This window comes from Plodia interpunctella, chromosome 21, assembly GCF_027563975.2.
Source record: "Plodia interpunctella isolate USDA-ARS_2022_Savannah chromosome 21, ilPloInte3.2, whole genome shotgun sequence".
Lineage (NCBI taxonomy): Eukaryota > Metazoa > Arthropoda > Insecta > Lepidoptera > Pyralidae > Plodia > Plodia interpunctella.
The window spans coordinates 5,470,947-5,491,433 of record NC_071314.1 but is presented as its reverse complement, the minus strand read 5'-3'; the positions used below and the strand labels follow the sequence as shown (position 1 = coordinate 5,491,433).

The window sequence follows — 20,487 nt, the reverse complement described above, 5'->3', positions numbered from 1 at the left end:
GAACACTTCATACGTGAATACTTATTAAAATATGGACTTCATACAGGTCTTCATAAAGATCTTTAGTCAAAATCAAGTTTATATCAGTTTATGACTCACAGTACCAAATAATGCAGAACATAACCTAAAATAGTGTTATTATTTTCAGGATAATCCACTAAATCCTTCCTTTTTCCTTTAAACTCGCACCACGATTGCTTAGAAGGTATTTTTGGTCGTAAATCTGTAACAATATTGAAAATTGGCACTTTTTGCCTCCATTGGCAATGTTTGTGTACCTTAGTTGTACCAGTAGCGCCATCTGCACTGAGCTTTGCGTAATATGCCCTATTCCAATTTTTTGCCAAATGATCACATTATTCCAGTACGCGCAGTAAGGCTATCAGCAAGGCTATCTAAGTCACAGCCAAGCAAGCATCAGTTCACGCTCTACACAGCAAATCACACAGTACCTAAACTCATTTCTAAACACCAACCGGCCAACTGTGAAGGGGTTGTCAACGCCTGCCTCAAATTGAAAACGGCAGCACAGCAACAATAACTTCAACAACAATACTTTTGTCAATGTCAGCTAATTATCTGTTTCAGCGTGAAAATAGTAATTGAATTCAACCTACTTTTTTATCTATTTATGAAGTCGATGATTTGATAATGGTGGTGGACGACGGACGTGGCTGATGAATTCTCATATTATGGTTTTCTCTTTAGTTTTTGGGATATAAATAAAGAAAATGTCTGATGCGATTGCGCCTAAGGGTCAGCCTATTGTAGGTGACCCAGAGAAGATGGGGTGGCTTTTTAAATGGACCAATTACCTGAAGGGTTATCAACGAAGATGGTTCGTTCTATCAAATGGATTGTTATCTTACTACAGGTAAATACAGTTTGTTGTTTGCTTGCCCTTGCTTATTTCATAACAAAATCACTTCATATCCTTTCATTGAAACTCTGAAACATGTTAAGCTCGATTAAAATCATTGATTTTCTTTTACGATATGTTTCGTTATGACGCAGCGATGTTTTCCTTGGTTTATGATGAGGTTCTAATTGGAAAGATGTAATTATATCGCCTTGAAACTATGTAATTATATCGAGGTCTAAACTTGTTAAGAAGAGTATTTAGTTTTCCATTAGGTGTAAAATGGTTACTATTTTCAAGCTAACCTAAATAGTGTTTTGTACACTATATGATCCTGTTTTAATGTTCTGTTAAGAGGTTTTATCGAAATTTTTATTAAGTGGGTACTTGAGTACAGACAAATGATACAATTTTTTTATAGTCTCTGAGATCATTATGAGTTCATTATTGCATGTTATAAACTCCTTCAAGGTCGAAGTAATACAAAATTATTCAAATTATTTGAGAATCATATAACTATAATAAGTGAACTTTGTCTGTACATAATAGATATAAAAGAAAAATAGTTATGGGGGTTCTTTGTTTGGCTAACCTAAGCATGTTTTTAGAATTTTTGTCTTTCTGTCCACCATATGTTTATTCACGCATCATGCAAAGGATGGTATTGGATGTGGTTTTCAAAATCTGGTATAGGATTCATCACAATCAACCTCCTCGACCTTGGTAGTGCAGTGGTAAAGTGAGATTGCCTCTGAACTGAGGTCCCGGGTTCGATCCCCGGTCGGGTCATGATGGTAAATGATAATTTTCTGATGCCACGGGTCATGGACATTTATCTATACAATGTATTTGTTATAAAATATAGTATCATGGAGTTAGTATCCCATAACACAAGTCTCGAACTTAGTTGGGGCTAGCTCAATCAGTGTGATATTTATTTATTTACAATATATTGTTATCTATAATCTGTTTAAATATCTATATAAGGTGTTGACAATCAGTTATGAGCGAAATAAATGCTGGCAAAGCTGTGGGCAAAAGCTACTTACACAATAAAACATGTAAGGCCTATCAATAGTATGTCAAACACTGATATGTATAAGATTTCTCTATAGTAATTACTGAGGCCAGATTATATTAATAATGAAAAAATCCTTATTTCATTCATCACCATTTTCATATGCTCCACTCCCCAAAAGGACAATGCCATAAATAAATGTGAATGTTATTATCTAATTTCATAGTTATTACACAAACATTGTGTGTAGTAATGTTGTATTTTGATATATTAATGAGCTTGATGTTTTATATGTTATAATAAACTATATGTGCAACACAATCAAATCATTGTATCATATCCTGTGTTTTCAAATCATTGTACATTTTAGGTAGAATTATTAATATGTACATCACTTATTGATATTTTTGTAAATATATTACACATTACTAGCTAGATAAATCACAAATTCTAATTAAGTATTGAATCAAAGTTGAGCTTTGAACTTGAACAAATGAATGTCTATTAAATTTATCTTAGTTAAGACAAGAGGAGCTTGTGTTAGATGTTGTATAAATCTTCATACCATTTTTATCATGAAGATTTATAAAAAAAATTAGGTAGTAATAAAAAGAGGTCTAAAAGTTGCTATTTTTTTTGAGAAATTACATAAATGGCAGCTTTTTGCAATTGGCGTCTATATCAGGCAGTGTTGAAAGTTCTATTGCAAATCCAAATAATACTATTTTGAAATATTTTCAGGAACCAGGCGGAGATGGCGCACACATGCCGAGGCACAATTTCCCTGCTCGGAGCGTTGATCCACACAGCGGACTCTTGCACGTTTGTGATCAGTAATGGAGGAACGCAGACTTTCCACATCCGCGCGCACAATGAAGTGGAGCGCCAGAGCTGGGTGACCTCACTGGAGCTGGCCAAGGCGAAAGCTATGTTAGTGTTAGTCCAAAATGTTGATTTTCAGGTGCTGGTTGAGGGCCACATACACTTTCTTCTACTAAAACTTTTTAGGTACTATTTACTTTTTCGGAAAGTTATTACTAACACCTCAAGCATGCTTACTTAATTAGGCATCACTTCTGGAATATGGATTATGATGAATTATGGAAAATATTGTTAAATATTAGCAAAAATACTCTCAAACCAAGAGTGTTAAAATTATGTTCATTAACTGTTGACAACCTTGAAAATATTACAAACGCGTTTATAGCTCTAGTAATTAATTATTTTTTTTACATGGCTCTCCAAAAAAGGGATTGTAATGTTTTCAGAATGTATTGTATGTATGTGAGTTTCACGCCTTATCAGATAACAATGTGAATGTGTCAGGTATGATTCCTTACATTACCCCGGTGACATAGGCTATGTGGTGTCATTATAAAATCAATATGGCGGATTAACACCAAGAAAGGTTTGGTGAGAAATAAAATGTTTACTATGAAATTGGTTATCTGATAATGATTTAAAACTCTCGCTAAAAGTTTAAATACAAATGCAATTTCTACTATTTTATAAATCTATTCATAGTTTTAATGCTTATATAGTAGGCAGAAGCCAATTAAATTACTTTAACTGGAGGGTTCTAATTTTGTTTAGTTAAGTGTCTATTTTATGTTTTTCAGTTAATGTTATTATTATTATTGTTGTAATTGAAATGAATTAATATTTAATCCTACTAATAGTATAAATGCGAAAGTTTGTGAGGATGTATGTGTGTATGTTTGTTACTCTTTCATGCATCTACTGGATGGATTGTTATGAAGTTGGTACATGGGTAGAATATAATCTGGACTAACACACAGGTTAGTTTTTATCTCGGAATTGCTTCGGGAGCAAAGTCCCGGGGCACATTTAGTTGAAGAATAATTGAATGAGAGATACATTGTTATAGTTTTGTTAATTCATAATCTTAAGTAGCTATAAAATAATTTTTATTTATTACCTAATTATATAACCTTTAGCCTCACCGCTGTAGCTTGTCACTTACTAACTTGTAAATATAATGAGAATTTACATCTTAATATGAATGTAATTAATATATTTCTTTCTGATTATGTTAATGTACTTATTTGGTAATGTTATGCACATTAGCAAATATTATAAACAAAATTTGTATAAATCGATGGAAGTATGAAAAATCAAGGAAATTTTAATATCTAATTATGTTAAGTTATTAACACTTTTGTAATAAGTCTGCCTTGTGCCTTTAATGTTTCGTACAGATAAAACGTATATTTGTATTGTATTTTAAACTAATATTAAATAAAAATTCTAATCGTTATAATATCGTCGACGACAGAAGAGCTCAGGAATCGGACGAGGACGAAGACCAGATGTCGTCGGGGACGGCGGCGGCGCGCGGGCCCGAGGGCGAAGGCGAGGACGCGCGTGAGCTGGCCGCGCGCTTCCACGATCTGCGCACCTGCTCCGAGCTCGTGGCGCGCCACGGCGCCGCTCTGCAGAGGTTTGTAGCTTTGGAGAGTATTCATTTGAAAATATGTAAAGGCCTTATTTCTGAATAAATTCTTTGACTGTGATCCAATGCCGGGGCTGGATAAGGAGTATGGGTACTGGACTTCCCTATGGATGGATAAGGAGTATGGGCCGCGACCCACCACCTTGGTTGTTGTAGATTGGTGGTTAACGAATATAACGGCCTAATGTGCTGCAGAATTGTAGGTCGGCACCGACCTTGAAGCGACGTTGTATGTAGACCACCTGCATAACAGTACACGACGATTTGAAGATAAATTAATTATACAGCAATAAAACTTATCGCCGTAATTTGTCATGCATTTGATTGTATACAATCAAACCTAACTACAATGATAACATTTGCAAATTCAGAGGAAAGTACTGTAGAGTGGGCGAGAGTAGACCAGCTGTAAAGAATATTTTTTTTGTATTGTGCAGGTCGCTAGTCGACTTGGAGATACCGCCCACTGACACCACCAAACAGGTGTCTGAACGAGCTACGCTGTTTAGGATATCGTGCAATGCTATGATGAATGTGAGTATACAACCTTACGTTGCTAATATTCATCAAACACTTTTGATATAAAGAAAGTAAATATACGAATAGGCTTCTAGGCTTCTAGATCGTGGATATAAGCAAAGGACAGTTAACTATCCATTTTCATTAGACATAGGAGCATGATGTATTTAAAAACCTTACCATTGCAAAATCCTCATATTTTCCAACAGGCATGTTCAGAATTTATGAGCGCGGCGGCCGCATCGAGTGCTCGGATGAGTCGCGCTCTACAACACGAGAGGGAGCAGAAGATGAGGCTGCAAGAGATCGTGGAGCAGCTCGCGCTGCAACACGATAACCTCGAGAAGACCGTGACCGGCCGCAGCACCCCCTCTCAAGGTCGGTACCTACGTTTGTCCAAGTTCACATAAACATTACAGAAAATTAACGGATCATGCCCCCGACTTTGAAGCAACCTGGAAAATGCTCAGATGATAGAAAAATGTTATAAGAAATGTTTTCATTGTAAGCAGTATGCTTTCATTGTGAGTACAGTCAAGAGCACATCAAGCATGAGGTTTATTTTAAACTCGTGTCTAATACGGCGCATGAACAACCATACCGGGTGCGGACGACTGTACAGCACTTAAGCATTAGCTGTAAGAAAACAAAACTAGGATGTTTTTTTAATTAGATTGAAATACAAAGAAAATTCACTATTTCAAACTAATAAATCGTTATTTTATAGCAGACAACAAAACAAAATTTGTCCTTTTGTGTTGAAAGTGAGGAATAAATGAGGTGAGGAAAAATCCCACAACCCTGAATAATTTAAATATTATTTTTATGATTTTTGTGTGCACACTATACTACTCTACATCGATGGTGCACATTCCATGTACCTACCTCTATGACAGACACTCAGTTTGACAGATCTCTAAACGTTCCGTATCACATATTTTCTTAATACAAATTTTGTTTTTCGATTTATTTACCACTTTGACAAAAGATAAGTTTAAATGCTTTACATATGTTTTAAAGAAAAGAAAGAAAAATAATTTATTTGGTACATAATGACAATTAAAAGTAAGTTGATAATACAATCCGGAATTAAAGCATGCACCAAAGTGGCCCCCACTCAGCATGTGTCGTGGCTAGGCCATGACGCTGGTTTTCTGCGGGTACCATACCTAAACTAAAAATTAAATTTAAAACTTATAACTACGTAACCAGATTGTGGCACTACGCAACATTTATGTTCAAGTAAAATTACACATAAGAAAAACACAACATTCCAATGCTGCAAAACTATGATATCTGTGAACTACTTAAATTTTTTTAATGCATCATTATTTCCAGCCAAGTTGTATATTTGTATACTATCGATTCTTAAAACAATAACGTCTTATATACTTTCTGGAGACTACTTTCTCTTTACTTAAAACGGAACGCACGATCGTAAATGGTTGGTTTGGTGGATGACGGCTGTAAAAATCGAACGAAAATAAATTGGATTGTTGAATGGACAGTTTTTAAAATTTTTAACGTGTTATTAGTGCTACAAATCCAAAAAAAGTGCTAAATCAATTAGTAAAAATGATTATTCAATAAAAACACTCCATTTCGGTACGTAAGACGTTTTGAGACAGCCCATTGTCGTTCCCTTTTTCGTAGATATTTTTTGAGTTTATTACACGATATCAAGGTTGCTCTGCCTGCTACTATGCATAGCAATAGTAATTGGTAGAATATTTTGTGTTCGTTTATTTAATTATCGTCTCGTCTGACGCGTCCGCAATGTTGTCTTTTGGCAGTTCGTTTGCTAAGAGTTCCCGTATGGTCTCGTTCCCAGTGATTGTGATCTTGGCCTTGTGTATGTTGTGATTTCGGATCGGTTATAAATATTATGTGCTTTAGGTTATATTCAATGACAAATTGAATGATACATCATTTCAATACATCATGGGCGGTAAGTGGGGTCAAGTTATCCCTTTGGCTGGTTTTGGCATGCATGTGTGTCTAGATCAAAGGTTGTGCAAAAAATGTTAGAACACAGCACTCCTCATGCATCATCCGGGTTCTGAACGATTTCTTTGCATCATGTACATAATCATCTCACATTCAACAAGTATAAAACCAGATTTAGTGGACTAGTGTTGTAAATATTTTTTATTAATTCATATAACGTAAACTGTGTTTATATGCTAAGCACAACAATACACCTATTATTATACTATAAAGGAATGTCTATTTTTTAAATAGTGATCTGTTTTCACTGCTTTATGCTGTCATGAACAATTTCTGTAGCAGAAAACTTGTAAAATAGCGACCTACAAATACCTACAATGTCACAGTTATTATTTCCTGTTGTAGGTAACATCTATTTGGGTAACCACCAAGAAATGAATACTGTTTATGAATGGTACAATTATTATACAAATATTTTTTCTCAGTGGACAGGTATTCATTTTTATTTATTTGCTTTATTTATTATTTTAAAAAGTAACTAGTTAATAATAGAACCATGTTACATATACATTTAATTTTAAATTTCAATTTCTGTAATGTTCACTATTAATCCAAATACATTGTGGTTTATTTTTTTAATACCCAAGTATGGATATGAAAGTGCATTATGTTGAAACAGTTTTCCAGCAAAGCAAATTAGGTATTTGGAGCTATATTCAAAAATTGGTTCAACACTGTTTAATAGATATAAATGTTATTTTTCACAATTTCCACCTAAATTATGTAGTTTCAATAAAGTCTAATAAATAATAACATAATGATTGTTTACAAATTTGGTTTTGCCATGTACTTTATCAGCTTGTTTATATGTAAGCCTCATCATTTGTTGTACAACAAAATATTACTCATCACATTTTATCATCTGTTTACGTAAACATCAAATTTGTTTGTCTTTAGATGTAGTAAAATGCTGTTGATTTTTAAGGCTGTGGTCACAAAGTAAATCATTGTTATATTACTTTAGTGTGTCTAGTTTTCTTCTACCAATAGTGTGAATCGGCATTCACTCATTGAATGTAGTCATTGTACATAGTTGTTGCTAGTAACTTGCAATGTAATTCATGGTTTAAGCAGTTTGTATAAACTTTTGTTAGTGTTCTATCTATCTAGACGGTGATAGCAAAAGTCAGACCAATTAGAAATGTAGAAAATGTTTTATGATTTAGAATATTTATATATTTTCCATTGTAAAATTTTTTATTATACACATTAGAGTCAGAAAATTAGATATAGTAGGCAAATATTAAAACTGTTCGTTTACTTACCAGCTAGCCTCTACTAACAGATTTTTAAATTAGCTATCATAATTAGACAAACTCTTCAAATAGGTATCTGTTGAGCTTAGATCTCAAATTTTTATGACCTAATGATTATCATGCCGGACTGCTACCTGGGTTCGATCACTGATCAGGTTGATATGGAAAATGATCTTTCTAGTATGGACCTGGGTTTTGGATGTTTATCTAATATGTATTATAAAATATTGTTAGGTTAGTACTCCATAACACTAGTTTCGAACTTACTTTGGGGTTAACTCAATCTGTGTGATTTGTATATATATATATTCCATTATAATCCTCACATATTCCGTCAACAGTATTTTTATTATTATATTAAATGTATAATGTATTTGTTGAACAGGTGGCACCGGGGCTGGACAAGGCAACGAAACTGAGGATGAAGACCATGAGTTCTTTGATGCCATGGAGGAAGGAGTGTCCACATCCAGAGATGATAAGACTTCATTTGTAATGAAAGTGCCTGTAAGTGTGATATAAAACTGATTATTTTTTTGTTTTGTATTTAGTTATTGGTATTCAAATGTTTGTAGGAATTTACTTGTTATGTTTAGCCAATTTAGTTTGAATAGACCTCCAGGTCCAAAGTTCACACATATGATGAGGTCATATTGTGTGTCTTTGTAGACCAACTTTCTCTTGAGACTGGATAATATATAATAAATAACTAACTTATATTTACCCCATGTTAATCTGCTGACTTCATTGAGCTGTAGTCATATTGCTTCATTTTAGTGTCAGAATGTAATTGTGTCATGATTAACAAAACCAATGTCAAGGTCATTGCAGTAATAACAGCAGTGCAACTAACTCAATGTTGCATATTAAAGTGTTACAGTGATAGTGCTATATTTGAATCATTCATATACATACATTGTTCATGTCGCATTCCAGGTAAATAGGAAAAATAAAGTTAAAAAATCTGGAGAAAGTTCCGATGAGTCAGAGGGTGAAACTGTGAGAGAAACACAACAGGTCAGTCTTTAACTTGATAAATTATTAATGAGATTAATTTATTCATTTAAAATGTAGATGAAACGAAATACATAGGAAATATTTTTATGGTCTATAATTTAAACCTAGAATGCTGGTCAAATATATTTTTATTTTTCATTGTTGCATTTTACGACTACTGAAGTAGAACATCAGACTACTATTAAGCAACTGCCGTCGTGCAATAACCAAAATGGGCCAAATGCTGTTTTAATTTATGCACTCAATGTGTAAATCTTTAATCATAGTCCACACGTACACGTCTGAGGGTCGAAGTCATTGTATCATATAAAAGCTGATAACCAATGCCCCTAGTAAAGACATGGGTCTTTACAGTTGGACCATGGGGTCCAACTAGTTGGACTGAGTAGTTGGACCACTATGAAATAGTCTACTAGAGTGCTCTCTGTACAGGTTCAATCACGATGTTTTCCTATACCGGAAGCAGGCGATAAAAAGTATATGAAATAAACATGTATTAATAAGATTTGTGTACATGTGGCTAGAGTAGGATTCGAACCTGCGACATTTCGTTACACAGGCGAACGTTTTAACCACACGACCACCACATCTTCAATATATTATAATCTTGATATGTGGTTTATTTGACCACATTTAAATATAAATGGCCTTCCTTAATAATCTGATCAGTTCCAGTGACGCTTAGGACTATAAATATTGAACAAAGCCATTGTTCTTATTGTTTACTTGAATCCATTGTACAAGTGAATAGAAGCAAATACTTTGATAAAATATATATATACACTTTTTTTTAGTACTGGCTGCCAACGTTTTTTATTTGTTTCGGTATTATTTTAAAACTTATATTTTATGGAAGCCACATTCATGAAGAGATATCCGAAGGTTATCCACCTCCCTGAAGTTTCAATGGGAACGAAGCAGCGGGTTCAGCTTATTGCAAATAATTAATTAATTGAAATTAAAATTTGGCATAATCTCAAAAACAATATATTAAACTAATATCATATCTATTAGTTCTAATTGTCACAAACAATATATAACAGTGAAGCACTTTGCTAATGACCTTGTCGATGTATTTGGTCAGATGTCCATTAGTTTTTGTATCTCCGTTGTTATAGGTTTGTTGCTTTCATACTTTCGTTTTGTGTTAATTGACTCGTGTAATTTTTGTTTTATGTCTATCTATGTATTCTAGTTTAGAGTCAATATAGCTCTAGACTAGAACTGCGCGATACAATATGCTTACTTTCCTTCAATTACTTATGTTTGTCGTAAGAAAACTTCAACTTTAATACTGTCGATTAGTCGATTCTGAGTAAAAGATAAAACTCGTTTCACGTAGTTATTCCCGTCAATTGTTCAGAATCATCATTGTGAAGAAAAGACAAAAATAGGTATTTGTTTCAGTTTAAAAAAGACAATTATTACATCACAACACAAATAAAGTAATATTGTAAATTTGACAGTGAGTTTGAGACTTCACGCTTTATCCACTTATCCAATGTTATTGGAATAACTAGAAGTTCATAGGTACTTTATTTCGGAAAAAACTTCCCGCGGGAAATTCACGCAGGTGAAGTCGAAAGCTAGTAGAATACAGTTGTTTAATAGAATACGTGTTTTAGGTTTTATTCTTGGAAGACAAGGAGCGAGCAGAGGCGGCCATGGGTGGACCTGAGGCGACCGCTTCTAAGGCGCCTGCTGCCACACAAATCAAAATATGGGTAAGTACGATTTAATTATAATTTAAGGAATTGTTCTGTTAAATCTTGGGTAAATTGTTTTTAACACATACGAAATTAACGAAAGCGAAGGATGAGACCGGCACAGAACCTAAGCAAGTGGCGCTAAAACGGAAGACCGCAGTGGATTAATGTAGACTGAAAACAAAGATAAAACTAAAGATGAAGAGTTAGTGTAGCCAAATGGGTTAAAACATTTCCATACAACTTCCCGGCTCATACAAAGCGTTATAAAACCGGGTACACGGATGAGGGACAAAATATATTAGCTGTCCCGTTTCTTCTAATGTATATGCATTTCTATACATCTAATACGCATTTAGAACTTTCTTGTAAGAGCGAAACAAAAGATATGACGAAGTCTATGGTTTTTTGCCTATAACAAATACATTTTAAAGGCTGTTCCATAATGGTCGCTAGAAATTAAATGATTGCTTGATTGAAGAAGTAAAATAAAAAAATAAAATTAAATGAAGAAGTCAATTTTTGTTTGAAAACAAACCGGCACAACTCCAACGCCCCTTGCGGTCAATACGCTGGCGTTAGCATTTTTTTTCACCTTTCCGCATGGACCTAGTATGCACAACTAGTTATGCCATCCCAGAGCTGTGTTTCTAATATTTATTGAACCAAATCGTACGTATCAGAACAGTTTGGCAATATGTATACTTATATTGTAAACTAGCTTTCACCCACAACTTCGTATGTGAGTAAAAATCCGTTTTCCGTGGGAATTTCAAGAAATGCCTTCTTAGTGCTCCCCTACATTCCCCAGGGAACCTACATGCCAAATTTCAGCTTCCTATGCCCAGTAGTTTCGGCTGTACCTTGTCTATCAGTCAGTCAGTCACTCAGTAACGGAAGAATTTTATATATATATTGATTTTGATGTGTTCCCCGTAGCCGCACATATCGCAAGTGCCGACGCCGGCGGTGGACGGACACCCGCGGCGCGCGCGCGTGCCCGACAAACCCAACTACCCGCTCAGTCTCTGGTCCATCATGAAGAACTGCATAGGTAACTGCACATTCTTCTTATCGAGTGCTGACATTGTTGTCAGATTTTATTCGAGTCACCTAAAGCCTTCTGACATGACTGACATGTACATTTATAAACTCACTAGCTGTTGATTTTCTCTCAGCCCGCGGTAGCCTATACATATATTCAAATTTCATCAAAATCGGCTCAGCGACTTAGCCGTTGAAAGTTTGACAATTAGTACAAATTATTTGCAACTTATATTTTTAATGTCAAACTTTCTAAGCATGAGAAATGAAAAAAAATATGTATCAACGATCGTACACGAGAAACACAGAAATAAATTGTAGGCAATCGAACTTGCAGGCAAGGAGCTATCGAAAATCCCGATCCCAGTGAACTTCAGCGAGCCGCTGTCCATGCTGCAGCGGCTGGTGGAAGACTACGAGTACTCGTACATCCTGGACAAGGCCGCGCAGTTCTCCGACCCCGCGCAGCAGCTGGCCCACGTGGCCGCCTTCACCGTGTCCTCGTACGCCACCACCTCCTGCAGGTACAGCGGTCTACAGCTGGTGGCTGCTCTCCGGTTAGATTGCGTGATGACTTGCGAAAGGTCGCAAGGTACGACTGGATGAGACTGTAAAACCCAAAACCGACAACACTGTCGCACCTTGGAAGAAGCCTATGTCCTATGACTGCTATAGGTTGATGATGATGATACTATCATCAAACACTCTCCGATCAAACGGTCATAATTTTATCTTCATAAAAATTTTAACTTTATAATATATAAATATGATAACATATTTATTTTATTCATTTTCTGTAATGTATATTCAACACTGTGAAAAAATGATTTCTAAATAAAAAAAAATAATAAAACCTGGTCCCCGCAGAACCAACAAGCCGTTCAACCCGCTGCTGGGCGAGACGTACGAGTGCGACCGCATGGCCGACCTCGGCTGGCGCGCCATCTCTGAGCAGGCGAGTGTACACCGGCAACGTCGACAAGATCGACGTCACTCATTTTTGCGAGTCGATAAATAGAAGAAGAGAGAGAGAGAGAATAAGAATATGAAGGCTGAGTGTAAATGCTCACACGCGTCGTTATTGCCGCAGAAGTATTTAGGGTAATATTTCCGGCAGCGGCTGAGTGTAAATGTGGGGTTACATGCTACTTTGTAAAATATGTGATGTGGTGCTACTTTGTTCGTACAGATGTGAGATTAACTCAGTATTCCGGTTCCTCATTTGCTCTCGAAAAGTCCGGCGCAATAGTAATCTATTTGGTTGTTTTTGCATCAGACATTTTGGGGTAACACTGAGCGTAAGCCCTTAGAACTTTCATATCATTATACTCATGAACTGATGTTTAAACATAATTCCAATTAATCTTATGATTTTGCCAACGAGACTACATTTTCATAAATGTAATAAATGCCTTGCCTTATCTTGGAATGCAATTAAATTAAACTACATAATAATGTATTACATCTAAGTTATTTTTATTTTATCTGTATTTTTTTATCGTTTTAGTTTTGGTTTTTAATGCAATTAAATAATTAAATATGGATTATAGTCTAAACACCGACTATAGGCTCAGTATCATGAGTGCTCAAATCAGTTACTGATAAAGAAATTATTTTTTATTCAAACCATCATTAGTTATAATCCAAAGACACCTGTCACGCGCCGTACACATCAGCAGAGACCGGGGCAATGGGAAAAAATACGTTCTAATATTCTTCATTATTTTACTTTTATATATTAGAGTTCAGTATATCTGGTTTAGGCAGAAGGGTGTTTATCTTAACAACCTGTATTAATTTATATCACCTAAGTATATATTCTGGATTTTGTTTTTATATTGTATAATCCTTTCGTAATATTTTTTTATTTTTTATTTTCTTGCACTGTTCCTACCTGCAATCCTGCTTACTTCCTTCCAGCACTCGCCTCTCCCTGCACCCTAGCTTAATATTACTGCTTTGCGAATGTTCTCAATGTAAGTGTGAATTTATGTTAAATAGGTTAATATGTGTTAGCAACGTATAATACGTATGAAAATAATACATGTTATTATTTCTTTCTTTTCAATTATTCAAAAAAATTTTTAATTAGAATAAATAGTATTGTCTTATGTTTGCTAAATATTTTTTGCTGTTGTCATTACTGACATTTGATAACTAATTGTTAATTAATTTAACGCGATCAACAATTTAAAAGTGATTGTGGACATTTTTGTTTCAAATTATTGAAGATCGTCAATTCGTTTGTAATAGTATCTGTTACTCACTCTTCTGGCACATTCTATTCTTAACAAAAAAGTAAAAATTATGAAATTCAAAATTGGAATAGGTGTCGCACCACCCGCCGATGGTGGCGCAGTTCTGCGAGGGCCAGGCGGGCTGGCAGTGCTGGCAGGAGTTCACTATGACCACCAAGTTCCGGGGCAAGTATCTGCAGGTCGTGCCGCTGGGCTCCGCCTCCGCCATGTTCTCCGCCTCCGGCAACAAGTACATGTGGAGGAAGGTACGGGAATACTACATTTCCAATTCTAAGATTTTGGTGTTTGGAAAGCGCTTCTCGATTGCATGGTTGTCCCGTTGTTCCCCTTGTGTAGCAGTGTTACACAATAGGAACAATCCGGACGGAGAAGAAAAAAAATTATAGTCTTCACAGGGCGTTTGGGAAGCTTTTCGTGGTTGAGTTCAGTCATTGAAAGTTCGCTCCATATTGCCGGCCGGAGGAAGGTAGGGCCACGATACGAAAAAATAACATCGAAATTCAAAATTCAAGGAGGGTCAAGGCGTTTGGGTACCAGTAAGAAAAAAAAACCGATATGCAGGTAGGAAACGTTCAAAAGGCAGCATCGGTCGTGCAAAACCGGTTGTAACCAGTTAGTGGCGGCAGGTGATCCACCACCCGCCGACGTCCAGCCACCACTGCGAGGGCGCGGCGGGCTGGGTGCTGCAGCAGGACTTCTCGTACCAGAGCTACTTCCGCGGACAGTTCATCGTCATCCATCCCATGGTCTACCCCACGCTGGACTTCAGCAACGGCAGCCGCTATCGCTGGGACAGGGTACACCCTATTATTTCGATCGTCTGCTGATGAGGTTGCTCCTTTAGTCTTATGGCTTCCACACACTGGATGCAGCGACCTGTTTAGTCTACGACGCCAGCAGCAAGTTCGCCAATGCCAAGGTATTTTGTCCTTAGTCGCCTCGTACGATATCCACGCGAGAATATGGAGTTGTCCTATTCTAGGACGGAAACTACACGCTGCATAATCGCATTCGTCGTGAATGTTTTGACAAATTGAACTGTATATACATAAGTACCAAGTAAGCTGACATTTAATATATGTAATATGTAGTTTGATAATATTAACGTATACTGTATTCAGAGAAAAAAAATACTGCAGGTTTCCTCACGATGTTTTCCTTCAACGGATGCAAGTGGTTCCCCGGCGACACGTCACGAAGGCCATATGATGTATGCCACTTTCTCCACCAGGTGACGACGACCGTGCACAACATAATCGTGGGCAAGTTGTGGGTGGACAACCACGGGGACATGGACATCGTGGGAGAAGCGGGCCCGGCGAAGGGCTACGTGGCCCATCTCAAGTACCAGCCCTACAGCTACTTCAGTAAGGACACGCAGAGGAAGGTCACCGGCATTATCAAGGATCCTGAGGGCGTGGTGAGTGTATTTTACAAGTAGGCACACATGTAAGGACTCAAAAACATAATAAGTTTAACACGTTAAATCTGTTACACCTCTGATTTTTCATACGCGCATGAGCCCCCATTTGTTATATGGGATTTACTCAGTTGACATTATGATTTCTCCGATTATATTGCTTGTTTCCGTTGGCAGGCTGTCTGTTATTATGTGCCTCTATTAATCAATATTGACTCAGTATTATTTTGATTTCTAACCGAATTTCTTCTGTTCTGGCTAGAAACAGCAGACAGCTTAGCTCAAACCGGAATGTCTTGTTGGTTTTTATATAAATGACATTTTTGCCACAAGCTTTTATTGATGTCAGAGAGATCATAATAATGCATTTTCATGGAAAACAAAGCGACATGCGAAATTTCAATTCTGTAAGACAAGTGGAAGTAGGTATTTAACTTGCAAGATTTGATTACAGACAGTCTTATCTGTAATAAAATCTTCAAGTTTCGGGACACGGGGAAACTAAATAAAAGTTTGTAAATAAATAACTCACGTTCCAGCCGCGGTATGTGCTGCAAGGGTTCTGGGACAGCAAGGTGGAGGTGGCGCCCGTGACGTCGGCGTCGCCCGACAACACCGTCTGCAAGACCGGCAAGTTCTGTCTGGCCTGGGAGCGCGTGCCCGCGCCGTCGGACTCCGACAAGTGCGTGCGCTCCACTCGTGTCTATACCACTTTGTGACGATATTTTTGCTCATTATAAATTAATAATTTATTTGTAATAATTGTTTTGTAATGTTGTAAATATATTGTTTTTTATGTTGTGTATAAAAATACATTGTCAAGTTTGCGTACATATATTTACATTTATTACCTATCCGTATTATATACTATCTATCCGACCTATGTTTATACTGTTGTCGTATTTCAGATGGTACCACTTCACGCTGCTGGCGGCGCAGCTGAACGAGCACGAGGCGGGCGTGGCGCCCACGGACTCGCGGCTGCGGCCCGACCAGCGACTCATGGAGGAGGGGCTCTGGGACGAGGCCAACACGGAGAAGCTGCGCCTCGAGGAGAAGCAGCGCGCCAAGCGGCGTCAGCAGGAGGCGGCGGCGGAGGCAGCGGCGGGCGGGGGGGGGCCGGCGCCCGCCGCGCCCGCGCCCACGTGGTTCAGCCGCGCCGCGGAGCCCGGCGCCCCCAGCCTGCGCCACCTCTACAACCACCGCTACTGGCAGTGCAAGGAGCGCCAGGACTGGAGCGACTGCCCCGACATCTTCTAGCCGGCTGACGGAATGTTGTAAAACGCCCGTTCTTAGTCTGCGAGACGCGACCCACGCTCGAGTGGGAATCGAGGTCCTCGAGTCTTCTTCGGACGAGCTTTCTGACTTAGTTTAAACTTGTTTTATTTAAGATGAAATTTTATGAAAAAATGCAATACTTTCAATTCAGTTATTATATTTAATGTCTTGAAGCTTTCTCGAGTATTCATCGAGAAATCATCTTAAAATATACTTGAACCTCGAATAGACTCGATGTCTCAAAATTAAGACTGAAGAACTAGAGCTTTTTACGACACTTCTCAGTGTACATACTAACTCGTCGTGTGAATACGTTTCAATCCTCTGTACTCATTCCATGTTATTTATTTTGTACGTCAAAATTGTTTTTATGCCTCGGTGAAGTTGTAAATATTATTTATATAAAATAATTGAATCGTCCCGTCGCGATCTCCGCGGACCGTCGTGGCCTAATTTCCAAATTGCTTTGCGGAATATACGAAACGAACCGAACGGTTACGTACAACGAAATTATTCTCACTGACTCGCTAACGTACGCTGTAACATTTTGGAGAAATTGTGCTTGGGTTTTACTCGATTCATGTTTGAAAAAATCGTAAGTGCTTTTGTAGACTAATAAAATAATGTGTGAGAAAGACACTATTTGGTCAGTACTAGAGATGCTGTAACGACTGAGACCGACAGTGTCGCGTGTCCAGCGCACTCGGTCCCACTCCCGCGGGTCATCGCTGTCTCCATCTTTTGAAATGTCAGGTGCTTTAATAACAGATTTCATTTTGTAAAGCTTCGTCACGCTACTAATCTAGAAAATGACAAAATATTGAATGTCTATAGCGGGCATTAAAAGTAGCTCTTTACGTCCGAATAGCTAAATGACAAAATCGTAAAACTATCTTTAATGCCTTATGGTAGGAGCAATGTAAGTGTTAAAAAATATACAAGTTGATATCAAAGTGTAATCACGTATTACGGGAGTATTGTTGTTGTATTCAGTGGACGGAGATCGGCGACTGATTAGCTCTTGATAACAACTTGTAGCGCTCTAGAATATTTTGTAAGATCTATTACAAAGTGTACATTTTCAAGTGGATGTAAGATAATTTGTTAATATTTTTATTATAATAATAGAATAATATTTGAATACAAAGCCATAACATCTGTATCATGTTGATGATTATTATAAAAATAAAATATTATTGCGCAATACTTTATATCACTTTTTCCTTACTACAAGTTCTAAAAATATCTCCCAATATTCTTGATAAGTAAAGCTACAGTTAGGTTAGACCCTATATTTGGGATAGTCCTAGGTGGAGCCGTTCTTTGACGGCTGGCAGTAATTTATGTACCTACATCAGTTTTATTTAAACCGGACTTTTTAATCAAACAATAAATCACACGGTACCTGACGTTTTAAAATGTTGCCAAAAAACCAACAGACTGCACCTAGGTCTAGCCGGATATAGCCTTGTATAGGCCAGCACTGGGAAGACTAGAAACCATTATGAAGGAAGTGTCCACGTCGAAAATATGCTAGCCTAGCGTCAAATCCCATTTACAGGGTAGTTATATGCAATTGAAATAAGAACACACTTTTCCCCTTGCATGTATGTGAAAACAATAATAAATAGCTTTTGCAACATATTTGTCATCCAGCCCAACCAAATTAGAGCTGTACATCAAAGATAAAATTAGGTGACCAATAGAAGTCTAAAATATAGATGCAAGGAGAAAGATATCGTAAATAAAAGAAACAATATTTTCAACATTTTTATTTAGAAAACGGAAACAGTGAAAAAGTACATAACTGTAAATTGCAGTTGGTTATAATATTGTTTAATAAACAAATAATTTACAGTTAAAATTTACATACACATGTTTACTCTGTTCCTAGCATATTAATTTCAATGAAATTTAATGTAAAAAGATGTATTGTAAATGCAAAGTAGGTATATTTCTATATGTATATAATAGATTAGTTTGTTGCTCGTCATCTACACGCCTAGTTCTCCTGAGCGTACCACAAGAAATTGTATTGCCTTAGTTCAACGGGATATTCAATGAAGCTATTTGAGAGGCACTAAACATTAAGAATTAAATTATTATCCCCATTAATGTTATAATACTAATGAAACACATAAAGAAGTAGTGGGTAGCAACCGCTGGATAAATGTATTTCAAGATATTCCACGTCAATTTAAATTGCATAATAATAGTTGGGATGTTAGCATCGCTGCTGGCCTCATTAGTATTATAGACATGTAAAAATGATGATAAATTAATAATTGTTACACTTACAGCAGTACTACGGGTAATAAACGTACTTAAAATATTAAAGAACAGAGTAAAATTATATGTAGGTATTCACAATAAACAGATGTAAAGCAGATAAATAATTCTCATATATTATCCCCATACATATTATGATACAGGCAAATTGTCTCATTCCCTGAATAAAAAAGTTTTCGTATTTTAGTAACAACAAAACAGATGTATCCTGAAAGTGTTCTTTGGTTTAATCAGATAATGAGACAACTTTAAAAACTTATATGTCAGTATTAATTTATTTATACATTTACACTTTGCCAAATAGCTTTTCTAAATCGCTCCACTCCAGTTTCTAATTGTTTTATATAAGGTAATTTGCATTGCAAAAAATGCACATTCATACTTTAAAAATATATGCCATATATGCCAATAAGATATTTAATAGAATTGCTAGCATTACTGCAATAAAAATATTTCAATGTTTGATAGAAAGAGAAATACGCCGATACGTCACTTTTATTCAAGGTCGTGAAAATATTAATTCGGCGACGACTTCTAACAGCAAACAATGCTTTTGACTTATTGAAACAGCTTATAGTAAAATCATGAGGCAGCATCGATTCGATATTAAATCCCTTAAATAAAAATTATTACGCATTTTTGTTTTAATAAAAGGGTTTTATAAACTTTTAGTGCACGCTGTTTGAATAGCGGTCGTATGGACAGCTCAGTTTCACAGCGAACGTCTCGCTTCCGTTTACGTTTTCTAGCTAAACCCAGAGATCGTTTTTCCGCAACTCCTAGTATTTAGATTTACTAAACTTTAAAAAAAATCCAATAATTTTTCTGCACAATTATTTACATATTTTACAAGGGAAAGAAATAATAAATAATATTTCTATACCTTTGATATGAGCTCGTCCTTTCAATGCAATGACTCGACAAACAAATGCTATAATGATTGAAAACATGTACCTCTTTCAAATAAAATGAAATTAATGTACATAATATTTACAATACGTGTGCCGCCATTTTTATTGTTATTCGTAAACTAACGAACGTTATCAAACTTTGAAAATGAAACAAAAACACCAAATACGTGTTTCGAGCCGCGATGCACGATGATATTTACACCGATCGAGCAAGCTAAGTCTTTCAAATCGCTTAGCAAATAAGCATTTGGCTTTATTATATTTTGTGACATATTTTTAGATCTTATGGTACACACACTGAATCTTCAAGCCTGATACATTTCATGTATATTTCGTAAAAGGCTCTGATGATTATAAAATTAGTATCACAAACATACTAAAATCCTTTAAAATTAAATACCAATCATATTAAAACACAAGAAATCTTTTTAT

At 36.3% G+C, this 20,487-nt stretch overlaps 1 protein-coding gene across 3 annotated transcripts; it reads left to right on the top strand.

Annotated features, from left to right (window-relative positions):
- The first annotated feature begins 632 nt into the window (after positions 1 to 632).
- Osbp (Oxysterol binding protein) lies at positions 633 to 18,066 on the top strand. Of its 3 annotated transcripts, none has more exons than XM_053761115.2 (15): positions 633 to 874; positions 2,619 to 2,807; positions 4,174 to 4,338; positions 4,788 to 4,884; positions 5,079 to 5,247; positions 8,518 to 8,639; positions 9,069 to 9,149; positions 10,775 to 10,873; positions 11,795 to 11,909; positions 12,237 to 12,423; positions 12,767 to 12,854; positions 14,229 to 14,402; positions 15,389 to 15,577; positions 16,117 to 16,259; positions 16,486 to 18,066. In XM_053761115.2, exons 1-15 carry the CDS (start codon positions 732 to 734, stop codon positions 16,835 to 16,837), a joined length of 2,313 nt encoding a protein of 770 aa, XP_053617090.1. In that variant the 5' UTR covers positions 633 to 731; the 3' UTR covers positions 16,838 to 18,066. The 3 variants fall into 3 exon arrangements, with proteins under 3 accessions (XP_053617090.1, XP_053617089.1, XP_053617091.1); XM_053761114.2 differs by having other exon boundaries at positions 2,619 to 2,813; XM_053761116.2 differs by lacking the exon at positions 9,069 to 9,149 and having other exon boundaries at positions 2,619 to 2,813.
- The last annotated feature ends 2,421 nt before the right edge of the window (positions 18,067 to 20,487 follow it).

What these genes read in the sequence shown, in the direction of transcription:
- Osbp (XM_053761114.2), top strand. Translation starts at nt 732, where the DNA reads ATGTCTGATGCGATTGCGCCTAAGGGTCAGCCTATTGTAGGTGACCCA. An exon ending in CCACACAAATCAAAATATGG is followed by an intron (nt 10,874 to 11,794) that starts GTAAGTACGATT and finishes TGTTCCCCGTAG; the next exon opens with CCGCACATATCGCAAGTGCC. An exon ending in GCGCCGTCGGACTCCGACAA is followed by an intron (nt 16,260 to 16,485) that starts GTGCGTGCGCTC and finishes GTCGTATTTCAG; the next exon opens with ATGGTACCACTTCACGCTGC.